Genomic DNA, 21675 nt, shown 5'->3' with positions numbered 1-21675 from the left:
TGGTTTTGCATTATATCATAAACTGTATGTTCTTTTGAAATGTTGTATTTTCTATGATTTTAATCGATTCTTACAAAATGAATTGTATTTTCTTTATATCACAGGGGGAAAAGGAAGGGGCCTAATCTCGGATGGTGAGGCCGTCAGAGGCCCCTACCCTTTTCTTCAGCATATTGTAAGGAGACATAGTGTCATCGTGGTGGAGGGCACTAAACAGATATGATCATTTATGATTTTTCTGGTTTCTTTTGATCTAATTTTACAATACTTTTAATATATTTGTGTGTAACCTGATTTGTATCATTTACAGAATCTGTAGTTGGCATAGGCTGATCGCGTTTACTTAACAGAACATTCGCGACATACAGGACTGGCTGGAAACAATCTCTAGCCCTGGAGTTTAATGTATTCCTGATGGATATTGGTGAAATATTTTTGCATTATAAATGTTAGCCATTATTACGGCACTTATAATGTTACATGCATTAAGTATAATGGGGTTACACAGTGACCCTCAGAACCTGGAATTCCTTCACCGGCTGGCAAGAGCCCTAAAGCCCCTAGATTCACATGGCAGTGGATGTGACTCATCTACATGCCTGCATTCAGAAACTGACTCAACCTACCCCCGACGGCTCTATAATGACACCGTTTTTCATTCTTGACTATAATCCAACCCCTGGTGGATCGACTAATCAGAGCACTCATCGGATCTTTGATGGTTACAACTTCTGGCTGTCCTACCTCGTCCAGAAGAAGACCCGGTGTGACTTCAATTGAATCACGCACTATCTTGGGTCGAAACTTCAACGTGCCTGCACAATCTTTCCCCATTCTCTACACTCCATGTAATAGCAGAACCATGTATGGATTGGAGATTCAATGAAAGAGGGATTTATGTCTACTGAATGAACATTTTATATATATTTTGTACAGCACTGTATATAAGTGATTCACCAAAAGCACCTTGTCATAAACTAATCAGTGATAAGGTGATCTAGACCTTATCACTGATTAGTTTATTGTTTGTGCCGTCTTTTAAAAAAAAAAAAAAAATTGTGACAGCCTGACTAGAATATAACCCTAATTGTATACCAGAAAAATGAATTCATTTGTGAATACAATTTATACTGATTACATCAATCTAGGTGTGTTTACCTTTTTTCTTTATAAATGCTGTTAAATTAATTATCTAACTCCAGACAGAACCTACCTTACCTTTTATTATAATGTTACATGAATTGGGGGAATGGTACATGACATCCCTTGACACTATGTCTCCTTACAATATGCATGATGTATTCCTGGCGGAAGTTGGTACAATAACTCTGCATTATACATGTTATCCACTATTTCAGTGCTTCTTATGTTATATGGATTGGGAGTAAGGCACATGACATCCCTTACACCATGTAGCCTTACAATATGCTTACACAATGACACTTCGTCTTTTACCCCAGATACGCAAGGTTTTCCAATGACTGGTAAAACGTATTACAGTTGGCGGTATGGGCAATACACCTTAAGCTCTGCATATTTTGGAAAATATACCTGGTAGCTCGATGCTATCCTCACATCCTTGTTGACATGTACCTCTGGTTATTTAACCCCTTACTACTACACTTCCAGCAGGATCTGACCAACCCATATTTATGCACAGCATATGCTTCTTAACACATTCTCGGGAGGGCTGAAAGAGATTATCGTATATTATATTTTACTTTGTTTTTAAACCAGTTTGCATACCAGTTGGCATTTATTTGGTATTTATCTGATTTAACTGTCCTTTTGTTTTGTCACATGCAATGTCAAGCACAATGAATGAATTTGGCTTGTAATTAGACATTCTAATATGGATGCCATTCTTGTATGTGACTATCACCCTTTTGTTCCCTCATGGTCCGCTTTCTATCCCTTTTTGTTTTGTATGTATTTTGCGGTCAACCTCACATACAGTGTGTGACCAAGACTGCATGGCAGTTGAAACCTGTAACTAGATTAAAAACAACTACATTATGGAAACATCCCCTGAGTGATCGTTTTATTGTGCTGTAACTATTATTAAGATGTCAAGATGTCTGGCATGCTCCGCCAGTGTGAACGATACAACTACCGCAGGGCGGGGAGAACAGAAGGAGTATATATATATATATATATATATATATATATATATATATATATATATATATATATATATATATCCAACAACACGGCCGCCCGGTCGAGGAATGCAGCCCGCTGTTGTCACAGAGCCAGCCCTCTCTACTTCGGAGGGAAAGTGGACGCGAACGTCTCTGGGGGCACTGCAGGGGTAGCCCCTTGAACACTCCCTCAAGAACTATAAAGCAAGGCAGGCAGACAATTGATGTGCCTTCATATCCACTTGGTTTTAATTTGCATCCATTTCGCTGGGAACACCCTACCTGATACGAGGACCACAGATCCCAGAAACGCCACTGACTGCCAACGCCCAGTGGGCGGGGACTGATTACAAAGGGGGAGAGGTCCAGCAGGTGATGAATTTGCCACTGACGAAGAGAGCCTTTGCTCTCGAAATGCATTTGGCAGCTGACGAGTTTGAAGAGCGTCACCTTTGTAACCCGGCTGGCAAGTTTTTGTAATAAAGGAGTTCACTACGGAGTTCGTGTGTGGCTGCTTCCAAATGGGTCTCTGCATGTTGTTGGATTCATACGGCCGCCCGGTCGTGGAATGCAGCCCGCTGTTGTCACAGAGCCAGCCCTATCTACTTCGGAGGGAAAGTGGACGCGAACGTCTCTGGGGGCACTGCAGGGGTAGCCCCTTGAACACTCCATCAAGAACTATAAAGCAAGGCAGGCAGACAATTGATGTGCCTTCATAGCCACTTGGTTTTAATTTGCATCCATTTCGCTGGGAACACCCTACCTGATACGAGGACCACAGATCCCAGAAACGCCACTGACTGCCAACGCCCAGTGGGCGGGGACTTATTACAAAGGGGGAGAGGTCCAGCAGGTGATTTATTTGCCACTGGCGAAGAGAGCCTTTGCTCTCGAAATGCATTTGGCAGCTGACGAGTTTGAAGAGCGTCACCTTTGTAACCCTGCTGGCAAGTTTTTGTAATAAAGGAGTTCACTACGGAGTTCGTGTGTGGCTGCTTCCAAATGGGTCTCTGCATGTTGTTGGATATATATATGATCAAGGCTATCTGTAGCCGAAACGCGTCATGGCGGACTGGTGCTGGGCTAGCACTTAATAAAAAGACTATTTGCACTTTCTTTGGGTCTCGCTGCTCTTGTTTGGATCGACGGCGATTGCTGCTGCTGTTGCTGAGCATTTCGATTTGAGAGCACCACATACCTTATATATATATATATATATATACCGTAGACTCAATTCAAATCCCGAGCCCCCTGTGCATGGAGCGTTATGAAGACCAGAAACAAGGAGTCGACCCAGGAATGCAGGTGAGCAATTAGATGTTTTATCTCTTCAAAGCGCACCCAGCCACCATGACGTTTCGGCCTTCCCAGAGGCCTTGATCACATATATATATATTTATCTCCGTTGGGCTCGATCTCTCGCTGGGAAGTTTCGTCAGGTGGGCCAATACGTAGACTTTTTTCTACAGAGTCATGTAAAAACCCTGCCTAGTTACATCAAGGATACAGGTGATTTCCTGGGAAAAATTAGGAATATCCAATGGTCAGATGGTATGTATTTAATCTCACTAGACATAGAGTCTTTATACACCAGTATAGACCACCAGGCAGGGTTATTGGCTGTAAAATTCTTTTTGGACCAAAGATCGTGCGAATTCTATCAGCACAATAAGGCTCTAATTAATCTGATAAGTTGGTGTCTCAACAATAATTTCTTTCTTTTCGGAAAGGAGTTGTTCAAACAACTAAGGGGCGTGGCCATGGGAGCCTGCTTCTCCCCCAGCTACGCATGCTTGCATGTCGGCTGGTGGGAGGAGCAGGTCCTCAAGAGGGACTATTCTTCCATTTTTAAAGAAAACATCAAACACTACTACAGGTATATCGATGATATTTTCATCGTGTGGCAAGGTAGTAAAGAGAAAGCATTGGAATTCATTCAAAACATCAATCAAAATAATTTGAATCTCCACTTTACCCACCACATAGACAGTTCCAGTTTGGAATTTCTAGATGTTAAGCTATATGTAGCTGATGGAAGAATAGAGAGTACCCTGTTTAGAAAATCCACTGCGGGCAATGTCACGCTCCATGCCTCGAGTGCCCATCCCAGGCATTTGATTGCGAGCATCCCCTATGGGGAGCTATTACGCTTGAAAAGGATATGTAGCACGGAGGTTGAATTCAATACCTGTGCTGCAGAATCCATGCGACGCATGAAGGCAAGAGGATATTCTGATAAGATCTTGACATCAGCCCTGTCTAAAACCTCGCTAAGATCAAGAGCAAGTTTACTACCAGCCCCTACAGAGGAAGAACCTGTCCCGCATGATTTACCTGATTCACCAGCAATCTCCGGGTCACCTGGAATTGATCAATGTCCGAGACTAATCACAGCTTATAGTGAGAATGAACGTAAAATAAGATCTATCATCAATAAGAATTGGGCAATAGTTCTTACTGACCCCGTTCTTAGAATGAATCTGCCATCCAACCCCACTATCACCTTCAGCAGAGCAAGAAACATGGGAGCAGTGTTAGATCCTACGAGTCCTGAAGTAAAAAGTAAACCCAATTGGTTGAAACCCAAAGATGGATTCTATAAATGCTCCACATGTCGTGCATGTAAGTTTGGAATAAACACAACAGAATACCATACTCCATTCAGTCCTATACCACATGAGATATTGGGGAATTTCAACTGTAAAACTGAATTCGCAGTTTACGTTCTCACTTGTACCTGTGGGCTAAACTACATCGGTAGTACCAAGCTGCAGGTTCATGAGAGAATCCTTCAACATCTACGTGCCATCTTGCATAGTGATCCCAATTATCCAGTGGCACGCCACTTTAAACAAGTACATGGAAACAATTTATCTTGTCTAAAGTATTATGTGGTATCTTCCGTCCCTAAACCACGCAGAGGAGGGAATAGAGAGGCTTTGCTTAGGAGATTAGAAACTAAATTTATTCTTAACTTCGATAGCAAATGCCCAAATGGACTGAACAACACCGAAGACATGTACACGTGCCTGTAATATATGTATTCTGACTGTTTTCCCGAGCTGAGTGGGATATATCTCATATCTCAGAATTTGTTGCTGGTCTTGATGCAGATAACCCTATTTTTTCATTATGTACATATTGTTAATTCGAGGTATAGATGGGAATATTTGGTAGTTTCCAATATATGATGTATGGGGACTGCCAATTCCTGATCTCACTTATTCACACTTTGGCTGAGACATTTGATCAGATGTAGGGCATCATTTGTATGAGAGAAGTATCCTCCTTAAATATGGTTGAAGATTATTAGAACTAACTCCCAAAAACAAGTTGTTGCCATCTTGTTATACATCTTCTCTTTGTGTCATGTCCTAGCCTTAGTTTGGTTGCAAGATGCATTTTTGTCTTGCAATCATTTTATCTATGCACGTAACAACACACCTTTTGCACATGGTACATTGTACATCTGCTAGGAAAAATTATAGATATTGCTGCTATGCTCTGCAATTGTTTTGCACATTCTTTTTAATCAGAGTCACGAATCAGCGAGTAATTACATGCATTCATGCAGGTATGTTAAATTGCACTATTGCACTTTATATGTATATATGGATTTATCCAGGAATTCTAATTTGCCAATTGGACTCTTTTTTTTGAAATTATATTGTGGTTTCAATCAAATGTTTTCATGACGCCAGCTTTATAACTAATTAATTTTCCGTTTTATTTAATTATATAGTCGGAAATGTTATAGTAGGTCATGATAATTTGTCCTGATGGCATAATGAATGAAATACATGAGCAATTTTACATCGACTGTTCTTTAATTCACGCAGTCTGTTTGCTATGTTTATCATTAACTTGCTGAACATGTGACCTGAGTGGGAAGGGCATATTATTTAAAATGGCTTCAATCGTTTACAGCCTTTATGTGATCAAGGGCGCCTGAGCCCGAAACGCGTCATCTGTTGACTGCTGCTGAAAGGTTGAAATACAACATCTTGCCTGACAAAGAAGTGGTTCGCTTCTCCTTCTTCGCCGCCGAGGTTTTGGTGGAAGTGGATGGAGTTATATGCTTGTGATATATATATATATATATATATATATATATACCGTAGACTCAATTCAAATCCCGAGCCCCCTGTGCATGGAGCGTTATGAAGACCAGAAACAAGGAGTCGACCCAGGAATGCAGGTGAGCAATTAGATGTTTTATCTCTTCAAAGCGCACCCAGCCACCATGACGTTTCGGCCTTCCCAGAGGCCTTGATCACATATATATATATTTATCTCCGTTGGGCTCGATCTCTCGCTGGGAAGTTTCGTCGCTCTCAGGGGGTCTGCAACCCAAATACGGCAGAGCCTTGCTGTCACTATCTCCAAAGTTTAACACAATAAACACAGGTCGCACTCATGGCTATATATGTGTGTGTGTGTATATATATATGTGTGTGTGTGTGTTTGTGTGTGTGTATATGTATATCTATATAACCGTAATGTCAATTTGAACTACATGACATCAACTACAACATTCTTAAAATTTCACTCATAAATTAAAAAACTACACACAATTAGCAGAAAAACGTTGATTAAAAATATACATCATACGATTAAAACATTACATTCATACAATAAAAGTATACAATAAAAAAGTCAATCAATCAACTAAAAAACAATTTCAATAAAAAAATTAAATTTGGGATTCCACAGATTTAAATTGCATGGAACAGACATGGGTAACCCATGGTATGATGATGGCTAAACAGAATAAAGCTCCTCTATGGGGCTGAGGGGGCGAAGCAGCACCACATCTTAAAGATTGGAAAAGGGACTTAGGGCCAGATTCATCAAGCTTAAATCCGCTCGCAAAGGGCCAGATTCTGAGAATCTGGCCCTTTGCAAGCGGTATTTTTGCATTTGGGATGCATCATCCCAAATGCAAAAATCGCTAATTAAGAATTCGCTAAATTGCGATTCATTGCATTTAAGGAATCTCAAATTGTGCACACATCAATTTCAGGGGTGCAACAGGGTGTCCTTTGGACACCCCTGCACCCTTGAAATCGCAATCTCCATTTGCGAATCGCTAATTGCGATTAGCAAATCGAGATTGTCTTCCCATTCATTCCTATGGGCCTCAAGGCCCATAGGAATGAATGGCGAGATATTCCTTAGTTGCGACTCGCAATTTGCGAGTCGCAATTAAGGAATTATTAAAAATCGCCATTTTTGTAGTGATTTCTTGATGCATAGCATTTTGCTATTCCTTAATAGAGAATCGGTATCTTTCTCTATTAAGGAATAGCAAAATGTGTTCTTGATTAATCTGGGGGTTAGACTGGTGAATGGTGGCAGGAACAGTTACATACACAAGCAGGTGCTGCCCTAAAAAAAATGGGAGGAGATATGGGAGAATTGGAAATATGGGCAGGCCCAACCTTATTGTTTCCCAGAATAGATACTATTGACTGTACTTCACTTGAACCACATTAACACACATTGGAACAATCTACAATTGGGATGTTTTAAGAGGTGTAACTGTGCTAAACTGTAATTATGATCCCTATATGAAAACTGTGATGGTGTTCACATTTCTTATTGTACTGTTTAGTATCTAATAAAAAGATGTTCAAAACAAAATATTCCATACTCTTTTCCCCTACAATTCCAACCATTTCCTCTTAAAAAATATTAAAATGCAGCAAATAAAACAATGATATACATTACAAAACTATTTTTAAGACCAATATTAAAATATAGCTAAAAAACAATCTGCTAGATGCATCAACGTTCGATTTTGCGAGTCCTTAATTGCGAAGTTTAAGGATTCGCATTTAGGGACTCGCAAAATCAGATGCATGTAGGATTTGCTAAAATATTAGCAATTCCTAAATATTCCTTATCTGCGACTCGCAGAGTGTGATTCGCAAATAAGGAATGACATCTCATTGATTCCTATGGGCCAAGAGGTCCATAGGAATGAATGGGGAGGAATTCTCAATTTACGATTAGCAATTAGCTAATCGCAATTTGAGAATGTGATTTCAAAGGTGACTGGTGTCCAAAAGACACCCTGTTGCACCCCTTAAATTGACCTGGACACTGGTATTGCGCACACACATATCCCAAGGACATGTGTGTGTGTAACATACAACTTTGAAAGATGCTCTTTAGTGCATTTTTCACAGTTTTCGCTATTTACCATGAAGTTTGATTTCACGGTAAATAGCGAACCCTATCAGCGAAATCGCTAGCTATTTTACATTCATGCAGTGCATTTAAGGAATCTTAATTTGAGATTCCTTAAATGCAATGACAAATAGCGATTTATGCATTTGTGATGATGCATCCCAAATGCATAAATACCGGTCGCAGGGGGGCAGATTCTGAGAATCTGCCCCTTTGCGAACGGTATTTCGCTTGATGCATCTAGCAGAATATTCTTAAATGTGGTAATCTGGTCCACGATCTTCTTCACAATATTTTCAACACAATATTTGTGTCTCACGATATATTAGTAACATTATTATGGTGGAACACAATTGGCTCACCTTATCTCTACATAAATGAAATGCCATTATGCTTTAATTTAACGCAAAACACATGTGATGGATGCCAGTTATAATCAACAAAAAATCAACAAAAGGCTGATGCATGTGATGGCTGAGAGGCTGAGCTCAAAGATTCACTGTGTACACCACATTAGCTAAAGCTGTCTCTAACACACAAAATAAGAGGGAAGCAGAAAAAAACAGCATAGGAGGATGAAAGCAGCAAATAAGTAATGCCAGCCACTGCTTCCAATACTCACAAAATAACATTAACTGTGAAAACTAAGACATGGACTGCATTTCCAAGATACTGCCAGTGCAGTCATTTTTACTGAGAACAGTAAAGCCCAACACACCTGCTTACTAATGAATGTTTGTTTTTCTTAGCCATTCATATTTGGTTGAGAAATAGATGTTGGTCTTGGAAAGATGTCCTGCTGCAGGAGTTTTGTTCACAAGAGGAGCTAGGCTTGGCAATCATTCAAACTCTTTATTACAGAGTAAAAGTCACTGGAGTAAGATCTTCCCATGGTAGAGTTAACAACTAATCTATCTAATCGAGGACCGCCAGACTCAGCAGTCCAGCCACCGCCACACCAGTGGTCCGACCCCCCTATTACAACTTGAGTGGTCGGACCGTCATGGGACCGCAAATGCTGCCAGAGAACCGCTGTTTCCTAGTGGTGGCGTAGAAGTCTTCAGGCGGCAATAGGCTTGGCGGGACTGCTGTTATCCCGCCAAGCATATTACAAGTTTCCCCTCTGCCATGGTTTTCATGGTGGTTCCTCCTCAATGAAAACTGTGGTGGAGAGGAGACAAAGAGGACCCTACAGGGCCCACTATTGCCCTTGTGCACAGGCATGCACGCAGGGAGGCGCATGTGGCCCCACTCCAATACCAACGAAACTTGTAATCAGGCCCATAGTGTTACTGCAAACACCTCGTAATGATACTACAGTAAAAAGCCAAGATTAGAAAATAAAGGTACATTTTATAAGCTAGTTTTAGGAGATTTTAGAGCATTAACATTATTAAGTTCAGACACAACAAACTAATCAGTCCATAGAAGGAAAAAGACCAGGCACTGTATATCAATTAAAGCCTTGCTCATTCGCAAAGAAGACCTCAAAATGTCCTTCTGCCTGTTTAATGGCCCAGTTTTCAAACAACGTGGTTGTCACACAGACCAATCAACGTCTAGTCCAGTCAATATTCTTTTACAGAGAGTGTGATTAGGAAATGTACCTTTACCCCAGTGATTATCAATAAAAAATTGCAAGAGGAGTGCCGCACACGGTCACGCAGTCAGAATCTAAGGAACAGACTAAGGGCAAGGGTCTACTCTAAAAATACATTTGGGGGCTGAGGCAAAGTAGATTTGCAGGGGGAGCCTATTGCAATTAATGGAGAATAAAAACTGTTGGAGGGTGAGAAAGATTTTCAGGGCGGGTGATTCTACTGATGGTTATGGAGGCATTTTGCTGGGTTGAAGGGTGCAGGTGAGTCCAAACAAGTTAACATCCTTTAAATGAGGGTGAGTTTAGAGGCATGTTCCTCTGTGCCATTAGCTCGGAGATTTGTTTCTGGTTACTTATTTATTTATTTACACAGTTTTATATAGCACGAACATTATCCAGAGGTGTAATCTATTTCTTAAATCTTAAACATCTTTGGAGGTCTATCTGTTCAGAGTTTCTGCACACGCGGATAAGGAAGAGATAATTTCAACCGTATCCGGTAACTTTTATCAACATCATGCTAATTTATCTTAACTATACCCAAACAACTTTAGAAAAATCTGTATATTTTTAATATCACATGCAGCAAACGCATTCACATGTTATTCTTTATGGATCGGTTACTTGTGAAAAATGCTGTGTTCTCTTCTATTGGCCCATCTGCAACATTGCACGATCCTTTCACAACTATAAGTCAAGAGCCCCTACAATCTATATAGAATGCCAAGGGGCTTACGCACGTACCTGTGGGTCCATTCGGATGAAGCTGTGGGTCCCTCGACTGCTGAGCGTGGATCTCTTTATTGTCTTGCTGTGATAGAAATGGTAGTAATCTTCCAAACTTCCAATCTGCGAAACAGAATGGAGACATTTTACATTCAGTGCTATTAACCTAGAGAACTAATAACAATGTAGCAAAGTAGTCATTTTTATTAAATTATTGTGTTAGGTCATGAAATAAAAATATAACATTGCATGTTTACCAATACAACAAAGTTGCACAAGCAAATTGCCATTTCTTTCTTTTTTTAGCAACTTTATGTTTGGCATTTAAGGATGGGACAGGTCAAGAGGGGAAGGGGAAATCAACAGGTAGTCAAGAAGGAAAGGCATAGAGTGCATACATAGTTACAGTGATACGCGTTCTTCATTTGAATCATACAGTTACAAATAGGATTAATGTAGAAAAGGTTACAGTTCAAATGAGATTTGACCAGATTTGAATTCTGGTCGTAATGCATAGTTCAAAAATTATGAGAATATAAAAGTCTAGAGTCAGACTTATTATTGTTAATGGGCATCTGTTGAGACCTACGGATCATCGTAGGAGGGGGATATGTTGCACATGCCTGAGCATCATAGAGTTTTGGACATTGCCATTGCAACAACTCCCAGTCGTTGTTCTCGTTTTATGTAAGTGGCAAAGGGGTGCCATGTAGTTTCGAATTTGTGTACTCTATCCCTTCCTAACGCTGTCAATTTCGCCATAGCATGTATAGTCAACATTGTTCCACACCACATGTTGAGGGATGGAGCTGGGGCTTAATTTCACATTTGGGCTATATTCAGACAGGATGCCAGCAGTAGGTGGGAGAATATTTTGCCTAGTTGAATAGAAGTGGGGTATGTTCTTTTTGCCCTGGGTGCCCCTTAACAAGATCAGAAGATGTAGGAATTTGTTGGTTACAGTATGGATAACGGAGAGGACCTCCTGCTAAATGGAATGAGCATGAGGGCATGACCACCATATGTGAAGGAGGGTACCACAAGCTCCAAAGCCCTTACGTCATAGGTCAGGGCTGCTGAACATCTTGTGAAGTCATGTTGGGGTGAGATACCAACCTGTCGGTCTTTTATAGAACTCTCTTTGTGGTGTAGACATATGAAGAACTTCACAGCCCGCCCCCCAGATGGCTTACCAAGTGTCTTCTGGAGCGTCAGCTCCAAGGGCCCTCTCTTTTTGTAATACGTAGGTGTGCTTTCTGTGAGGAGTGAGAGCCAGGATATGTTGATAAAGCCAAGCAAGTATTGCTTTTTCTTCGTAAATTGTAGAGGTATAGAGTCTCTATTGGTGTTATCTCACGGGACATCGCCAACAGAATTTATCTCCCTCTCACCCAGTGTAATAGGCACAAATTTTCCGATATCATGGAAAGCTCATCATCAGGCCTTTTGACAGCCGATTTTTTACAAATCAAGGACGAGTACATTATAGAATCCTTCCAGGATGACATTCAACCAACTCTGGCAAGGGAATGATATGTACAGTTTAGATTTGGGACTCTACCGCTCTGTGCCTTTTCGAACAAATGGTCCAAAACTTTACCTAGAGGGTGTCCTGCCTGTAACTACAAGGAAAAGATAGAGCTACATGTCTCTTTTTACTGTCCAGGCTATAAGCTACCTAGACAGCGCTGGCTCATTCAACTCTGCAGGAATTTAGGTTTCGTACATTATGCAGAGGCATTTGGAGTCCTAAAGTACGACACTCATGCCCCCATTGTCTTTGCTGTATCTCGTTTTTTAAATCTCAATGTGGCATGTACGTTGGAATTTTTAAACCAGCCTGTACGGCCTTAGAAACTTGTATTGTCAGTATTCTTTTATCACTTTTGTACGTCTCCTTCCTTTTTAAAGTGTTATTGATCATATCTTTTGATGAAATAAGTTTTTAAACCCGGATTGTACTGTACTACACAAGCTTCTGTTTTAATTTGATTTGGAAGGGTTGAGATATGACTTGCCTAGGCTTATACCCTGGAAAATTCAAAAATGCACTTTATTATCGCCAAATTTGACAAACTGTACAGTTATTTATTGGGCAACTTTCTAGACTACTCTTTTTTATACAAACTAATTTTACAGTTATGTATTATCTATGGTTCACTTGTGTATACTCCTTCAGGAGAAATTTTTCGACAATGTACTTTTATAAAGTTATGGAATGGAATGGTAATACCTGTGCCTGGCGAAAACTCTCATGCCTGTTTAGGTTAAAGCTGAACATGAAGACTTCTTGTAGTCTTCTTGTTGTGCGTCACCCCCGAAAAAATCTTTCAGGAAGGGGGGCATGATTCTGGTTCCAGGTGCGTAATTGTGATCCGTCACAGGTGGTGCAGAATCTGGGTTGTTCACTCTTGGGGGTCAATTGGAAGCGGTATAAGGGGAATGTTAGTTTGCCTAGTATTACTTGCCAATATTCTAAGAGTGCCACCGTCATGGGCAGTAGGAAAGAGGACCATTGCCACATGAACCGCAAGCAAATCCCTCAGGGCAAATTGAGAAAATGATTGTTCAACTTAAATCCATGGCTAGCCCTTGGGTGGTAGAAGTAACATTCGAGGGAAGGCTGAATTCAGGGTGCTAATGTGTATGACACCACGTCAGGAAATCTCAATCCCCCTCGGCCATAGACTGTGATAGAGTTGTGGATGCAACCTATGAGGATTTGCCTTGCCACAGAAAGACAATCATTTTCAAGTGAATCAACACCAGTTCAGTGATTAGAGGGGGAATTTTCCACTCATAGATCACCTGTGTTTGGGAATGCAAACTGATGCCCAGGAAGCGGATTGTGGTTTCTGACCACAACACGCCTCCCCCATAGACCAGTTCACATAGGGTATTTTGGGGGCCTGCTATCCCTATGCCTTGCGATTTCTGGTAATTGATTTTGAAACCTGATACCTATGTGAGCCACTTTAATTCGGATTGCAACGTTAGTTACGACTCAGACTAGTTGATTATAAAACATAAAATGTCATCAGTAAACAAGGCAAGTTTGTATTATCTGCCTCCTACCATCAACCATGTATATTTGGGTTTCAAGAAATTAGGCCTGGGCGGAGCTCGCGGAGTTTCACTCTGTGGAATTCCGCAGTTACCGGAAAACTCTGCCAAATTCCACAGTGTTTCGCAAGCTAGCGTTCCATTGCTTGGCCAACCCGGAACTACTCTGGCCTCCGCTGAAAAAACTTGTGTATGTCACAAAGTTTCTGCACAGTAAATCTTTCTTACGACTGCTGAAACGCGATTAAATCAAAAACATTCTAGATAAAGTACATAATCCTGCATGATAATATTTCTTTGACATTGAAATTTTACAATATATCCTCTACATTTCATTTAGTTTACACATACAACAGAGGTGCAAATCTCATTGTTTTTAACTTTGGGACAGACTAATTGAGCGTTGCCCATTTAGACATTTCATGAAGACTAAATATTTATTTAAAAGCGGGAGCAGCTGGCACATGAGATGCTCCGCAGGGAATGATATGATAAGGAGGGCCTGAAGTATACTATTTTTACATAGTGACTTTCCTCACACTTAATCAAAGATACATAAGAATGAAGCAATTTGCCCAGAATTTCACAATTGTTTCCTAAAGTATTGAAGCCGTGATTAGAGCCAGGTCTTCACACCCAGAGTGTCATCGTAATCCCCAGCCTCCAATACCACCCAAAGTTATGTGCATCTTGTAGCCGAACCTGTGAACGTTTCCCTCTTTTCTATATCCAATCCCCAACATTTTATACTCATTCCACATTCCTACTAAAACAATACAGGATGTGGTTACATGCAATTTTGCCTGCCTATGTTGCATTTTATACATGTACTTTATGGTTAATTTTAAGGTTTACTGGACATCCTTCTATAAAGCACTTCAAAGTCCACTTATGTCGAATTCACGCTTTAGAAAACGGTAATTACAAAAAATAAATAAACTACTAGACCCCTATACTCCCTCTTGACACACACAAAATTACCTAGATTTTGGAACATTCTGTCCCAACGAGATAAATGAAGGCACCACATCTTTCAGTCAATTCATCTGTTGGTGCTTATACTACGATTCTCAGTGCTAGGACAGCCGAGGCTTCAAAGCGCTGGAGTACTGGGTGCACGGTCACAAAGACAGTTTCGCACCCAGACATGTCAGCCTTTGCTTTAGACATGGGTGAACTCTCCTCACTCTCTCCTGGGCCCGAGTCTTCAGAGAGCCCTGGGCTTGGCCCACGCTATCAGCCTCTGCAGCAGCTAAGGTTGTGTCTCGGCGCTATCATGGACCAGGAACATCGGTGTCAGGACAAATCCCAATGTTCTTAAGGGTGCAGAGAACATGCCTCTCCCAACAGCAGCCCCTGAGCTTGGCCCATGCTATCAGAGGAATCACTTTACTTGTCACTATTCCAAGCCCGCTATTGAGGACTCAGCCCAGTGCCCCTGCGGAGGAAGAACCATTTTACAAAACCAACCACTAAAATCAAAGTTAATGTGCAATATTCCCTATTTGACCATCACTAGAGGCACGAGACAGGGTTGCCCCCTATCCCGTTAATTCTCACCTTGTCTATGGTATGCCTAGTGGCAAACATCTAGGATTGGATCTGCTCCTCTGGTGGAGTTCGCACAGTTTTGACACTCTTCTCTACACTTGGAGCGTGGCATTCGGATAAAACTTCCCCAACCACCGGTGGAGTGGTGTTTACTGGCACACTCACCCCTTTCTATTCCTTTCCCTTGTGTGTCCTCTGTCCCGGCCTTTCTTTTCTAACCCCAACACCCTTCCCCTTGGGCCTTCAGTTTCAATTTTCTCTGTTTGCAGCCAGTCCTCTCCTGATTGTGCTAGGTGATCAGGCGGGTTGACATAGGCCCTCTATCATAGTCAAGCGGGCCCTTGTAAGCCTTGAGTGTTGCTTGACCAGCTCTGGGTCCAAGTGTGCCGCTCAGATGGGCAGAGTGGCAGCCGACGATGTCAGGAGGTCAAGGAAACCCCGTCAGCAAGCAATGGGCAACGATTAATGTCGACCCATCAGGGACCCCAGTCAGGGCATGCCAATGAACACAGAGGGGGTGGGATGAGGGTCATGCCATGCGAAAGGGAGTCCGCAGTGGCTCCAGGCACCGTTTTCTCAGGCCCAATGGGAGAGTGTCCCTCGTGGGTCCTGGTGGCGGCACAAGCTGCAGGTAGGGGTCCACTTGCAGAGCAGCAGCGGGGGAAGATACCAGAGCGGCAGGTGCCATCTTGTCTGCTCGGTCACATTGGAGGCGGCTCAGAGTTGGGCCTCCCCAGGGGGAACTTGTTGTCAATCTCCAGAATGCTGTCCCACCAGCCGTTCAAAAATACTACAGGGGTCGCTTCACACCATTTCCCCCAGCATGGTGTGCCTTTTAGGGGGATTGAAGGGGCTCGATCATGGAGCTCAGGGGAGACACATGCTGGTTAGTCTTCCTGACCACGCTCTGCGCATAATGCCATTTCTTTTAGTTTTTTGGAGCACCTGTAGACATAAAATATACATCAATGTAGGAAACCTAATAGGGGTCTGCTACGTAGGTCTGAGCAAATTATGTAAAATCTCTTTGTACTAATTCATACTTCACTGCATATGGTTTCAGGCCTTTCTTGAACTTTGTTTCTCGTGTCATTAAAGACAATTACTGATCTGAACAGGAGAAGTATACTGGTATCCACAATCAGATCTCCTCGCAACTCTACTCATCTAATCAGTATGCCATGTTACTGCTATACTATTATGTTGAATGATGGCTGAGGTTTAGCGCCGGCACAGAAGCAACCTTTGCTGCAGCATGGGTAGTCCTCCTTTGAGTCATTAGTGAGGGCAACCCTGACATATTTATAAATTGTGAAGCCCTGCCATTTCATTGACACAGTACACCCTCCAGTGCAGTTGGCATGTCTGATTAATTGTGGCTGGGTGATCCCCTCAGACTCTGGTGGAGTGGATCCTTCATGAGTCACAAACACAGGGTGAGGATTTATCATCTTGCTTGTTTCCCGTCCAGGAACGACTTGACTTGGCAGTTCGGGCTGGACTGTTCCAGTGAGGAGCACGGTCAAGACTGATTTGCATTTGGCTGGATCCAATCTGGGGTGGCGTGGTGGGTAAAAAATGATAGATTAAACCCAGATCTGTGGACTGGGGGTGAATGTTTGCATTGCTCAGCAGTACATCCATCATCTGTTTGTTTTGCAGGGCCTTAAAAGACACATTTGTGAACATAGATATCTGACTAAATACTAAAACATTCCATTCCATAATTGTATTGTATTGTAATTCAATTTATATAGCCTTACTACCCTTGACGAGGCATCAAAGTGCTTTTTCGGCGAGCGGCAAGCTTCTCCGGAACACAAAGGATTATGGGTGAATTAGTATTTTTAATTATGAAAGCAAATTGAGTGGTGTACATGTTAGTCAGTTATTTGGATTGAGAAGGATAGCGGAGGAATAGAAGAAGGAGAAGGGTTGCATTTATATAGCGCTTGCTACCCCTGATGAGGTGTTGAAGCGCTTTTTCAGTCAGTAGCACGCAACTCCGGAACACTTATAGGATTAGTGGTAAATTAGTATAGTGAAATATGAAAGTAATTTGAATGGTGGATATGTTAGTCGGTTATTTGGATTGAGAAGGATAGTTCAGGGAAAAGGTTTGCAGTTTTTATAATGCTTGCTAACCCTGAGGTTTTAAACACTTTTCTGTGAATAACACGCTACTCCAGAACCCATAAAGGATTAGTAGTGAATTAGTATAGTGAAATATGAAGTAATTTAAGCTGTGGATATCTTAGTCTGTTATTTGGATTCAGAAGAATAGTGGAGGGATAGAAGCGGAGAAAAAGGTTTGCATTTATATAGCGCTTGCTACCCCTGATGAGATGTTGATGCGCTTTACGGTGAGTAGTACGCTACTCTGGAACCCAAACAGAGTTAGTGGGAATTAGTATAGGGAGATATGCAATTCATTTGAGGGGTGGACATGTTATCTGTTATTTGAATTGAAAAGGAACAGTGGATATATATATTATTGGAGGGGTTTATAGCTGTGGGAGGGGTTTGGGATTAGTAAAGGGGAGGTGGGGGAGTTAGTATAGGGCAATATGAAATTAATGTGAGTGCTGGACGTGCTAGTCTGTTATTTGGATTGAAATGGCATAGTGGAAGTATAGAAGAGGGAAGGAAGGATAGAAGACGGAAGAGTCTAAATAGAGGAAGTGAGTTCCTTTTAGCAGGTTGGTATGGAAATGAACATCGTCCACAAAACAGCAAACCTAAAGGAGGAGCAAATCTTTCTTCTTGATCAGTCATCAGCATTTGACTCCACTGATAACCAAATTGAACCCAAAAAGAGAAGTGTAACTGTAAACCAAGGCATTGTTCTCAACTGGATTAAGAACAACATGCATGAACAACCCAAATTAAGTTCCTTCTGTGAGAAGTTGGCCTGGTATATGCTGCTCACTAGTTCTGGTGATCACCTTGTACCATGCCAAGCAACCCTTATGGTGCAGGTTGTAAAGTCAACCTTATAGACAAGCTATCCTAGGGGTAGCATGGACTAAGCAGTCTTAGGCTAAACTCTGTAAAGGCATGTGAAGCAAGCTGTTTTACCATACACAATCCCCTTGAATACCAAATGAAAGGACACCACACAGATATATATTGAAAATATATATATATTTATTTCTACAAATATCCCTGATACTCTTTATGAGCACAGAAGCAAATGCGTTAAAACAAAACACAGTTTAAATACACAAAAGTTGCACGAATATGGATGAGCCCTAGGGGCCACCTAAACCATATACTAAAATAGTGGTATAAGAACCACTATGGGGAAAGTGAAGAGGCCTAGGGCCTGGGGAATCGCTGGAGCTGATCGGGACTAGCCGTGAAGAAGTCAGGAAAGGCCCGCGGGACTCGGGTGCAGTGCAGAAAGCGCACGCAATACCAATGCAATGTCAAAGGTGCGTAAAAGTTACAAAGTTAGTTATTACGGAACCTTCCGAGTGACCTAGAAGGATGAAACTTTAGACACAGATACTAGAGGTGTGTACCAGTGTGGGAACACCGGCGGAGCTGAGTTACCTCACCCACAGGAAGCGGGTGCATAGGGTCGAAGTAGTGTCGGGTTTCGTAGGGCAGGTCGATGGTGCTTGGAGCTGAAGATGCTGCAGGCGGCTCGATGTGAAGAGTTCCGGTGGATCCAAGGGTGGATCTGAAGAGGAGAAGACCTGAAAGCAGAGGGGACAATGTTCAAAGTCACTAGCCAGTGACTACCGTGGAACCAGGACGGAACCAGGCGATGTCGGGTGCAAACAGGTGATGTCGTGAAGATTGTCTCTGCAGCCACGTGGACACGAAGAGGTCAAGGACGTCCAGGCATTGGTCACGAGCTGTGCCACAAAGGCTCTCGCTGATGGCGGTGTCGGCAACTTGATTGAAGCAAACAGGCCTTGGCTAAAGCAAGCCATGCAGGAAGTGATTCAAGCTTCTCACTCGGACCAGCAAGGTCAGAGCGGCTGCTCCTTTTCAGGGGAGCAAGGGCCAGTCTGGAGCAACCAGACCAGCGGTGTAGTTAGTCGTTTTCGTCGCCAAGATGGCCGCTAGCCACGTGGCAAGTGGCCGGGATGGCGCGTCGAGTGGCACGTGCAAAAGGGCCCCACGCAGATCGTGGAGATGCTGGGGGGCTGATCTTTGGTGCAAGGGCTGCTCGAGGTTAGGGCTTCTCAAACCCTAAAGCACAGCATCGAGGGTGCCTCAGGTGCTGCGCAGTCAGCTTCTCGGGGGTCTTTCAAGAGGTCCGGTCCCACGTCTCTCGATGCCTCCACGGGTCCCTTCTTCGCAGGGACTGTGGATCGGGCTGTGAGAAGTCTGGGAGTCTGAGTCTTGTCAGGCTCTGGGCTCGGGCTCCGGTGGGAGGCGGCGGCAAAGCAGACGTCGAGTTGCTGGTTGGTGCCTGTGTTCACAGGGTGGTCACTCCTTTGCCACAAGGGAGATTCTCTTCCGTCTTCTGAGCAGCAGAATGTCGAAGTCCAGTCTTCTTCTGTATTTCAAGTTGATTCAGGATGATCTGAAGTCTCAGGACACAGCTCCCACTCTTATTCGAATCTGGGGGGCCGGATCACCTACTAGGTCCCTCCTCTGGGTGGAACCAGGAAGGGGGGTGGTTACACCCCCTTTCCTTTGTCCAGTTTCGCGCCAGGACTGGGGCTGGAAGGCCCCAGCACCGGTTTGAACTGGCCTATGCACAGGGACACCTTGTGTTGCCCCAGGCATGTCTGATTCTATTCAGCCCTGTCCTACCCAATACACAAAATCCTGTCTGGGGTGGTGCTAGCACCTCCCAAGGCAGGAAACCCTTTGTCCAAGCTGCCCTCGCTGGAAGGACTCCCAGCAGCAGGAGGTCAGACTTGTGTCTGCGGTGGCAGCATCCATCTTGTGATGCTGAGGCTCTGTTTAACTTTAACCGGGGTTCAGGTTAGGTACATGTCGTGTCCCTCTAGAAGGGTGGAATGCTACCCCCGTCGCCAGAACTGGCGAGGGGGTAGTATTCCAATTCGTATGACACCTTACTCGACATGTTTTGATAAAGCCAAACCCAAGATAGCATTTAACCGCGAGGTTCATAATGCACTTAAGAGTATATGGTATGGCAGTATCATTAAACAGCTAAAGGACATGGTTCCGAAAGCTGCAGACAGGCTCAGCTCATGCCAGAGCACTATCTCACATATTTCCAAGCATTCTGCCTCCAGGATTGATGAGGCCTTCCATAGGAGTGACTGATAGGAACATATGTGTCCATTTTAGGTTAGGTGTAGGCCTACTACACCTAAGTAAGGGGTGGTTACACCGACTTACCCCAGCTGAGTGATCAGCCAGTTGTGTCAAATATGGAGGCCAGGCCAGGGGTGGCACAATACATGCTGCAACCCCTGGTAGGCCTTGGAAGCACCTATGCCCTGGGTACCTGGGTACACTGTTACAGGGGCCAATAAGGTGAACCAGTTCCAATTGTGTATGTACCTAAGGTACATGGAGTCCATTTTAAGGAGAGAGCAATCAGCCTGGGGCCCTGAATAGCAGGATCCCAGGCCAACTATGTCAAAAACCAGCTAAACACCAGGCAAAAAGTTTGGGGGTAACCATAGTCAGATATCCACCTTCCTACATAACCCCCCCCCCCCCAAACGAAAGGAGATAAGGCTATCCTTGACCAGGTAAGCCTATATTGCCTAAGTGGCCATATAAGGAAGTTCCAGCTCTGGCTTGGTAACCCCCTGTCTCATGGTCCACTAAGCAATCCCTCACCCTAAGGGTATCTGAGGGTCTCCACCATAGGGAATCTCTACCTGTGGTGTGTCTTTGCAAAGTTAAAGGCTGGTGTTGGGATGGAGTACTGAAGTGAGATTCCTCTGTAGGACTCAACTTCCTCCAATCACTCTCCACCATGTGTGCCTTTCTTTCTTTGACTGAGTTGCACTGTGCTCTCAGGGTCAACCTCTGGCTACCTAAAGCTGGAGGCTGGGTCCCTCTGGTTGGCTTACTGGAGGGACAGTTCAGGTTTGGGCCCTTGGGGTCCCAGGTTTGGCTGTGACCAACAGAATCCATCTGTGGGAGGTCCCTCGCTACTTTTAAGGGGGCTCCCTCAGGAGTTTTTAAAGTTTTCACCTCACTAGGGCTACTAGTTTCGGTGCCCCTAATCTGTTGATGGCGGTGCTTTATTTGACAGGGGGCCCTTTGGGGCTCACTGTCCTTCTTGTCCTCTGCAGCCCTGGGCCGACTAAGGCAAGGTAGAGAGGGGCAGGCTACCTGCTCCAGACTGGGTCCCACCTGAGAAGGGTCCACTGCCATCAGAGGCTCTGTCAGGCCAGGCCTAACAACCTCTGGGACAGTTCCTTCATCAGGGGTAAGATCAGTTCCCTGAGGAGG

General features: G+C 43.3%; 1 protein-coding gene across 1 annotated transcript in view; it reads right to left on the bottom strand.

Annotated features, from left to right (window-relative positions):
- The window catches only part of PCSK6 (proprotein convertase subtilisin/kexin type 6), a 1486774-nt gene that overhangs the window by 1214520 nt on the left and 250579 nt on the right, over positions 1–21675 (bottom strand). The window contains exon 2 of the mRNA XM_078683097.1: positions 10678–10782. Coding sequence (XP_078539223.1) covers positions 10678–10782 — 105 coding nt within the window. The remainder of the gene's footprint in view (positions 1–10677; positions 10783–21675) is intronic.

The sequence above is a fragment of the Lissotriton helveticus genome, chromosome 3_1, assembly GCF_964261635.1.
Source record: "Lissotriton helveticus chromosome 3_1, aLisHel1.1, whole genome shotgun sequence".
In the NCBI taxonomy this organism is placed as follows: Eukaryota; Metazoa; Chordata; class Amphibia; order Caudata; family Salamandridae; genus Lissotriton; species Lissotriton helveticus.
The sequence above is the reverse complement of the archived record's forward strand: the minus strand, read 5'-3'. Positions and strand labels throughout refer to the sequence as shown.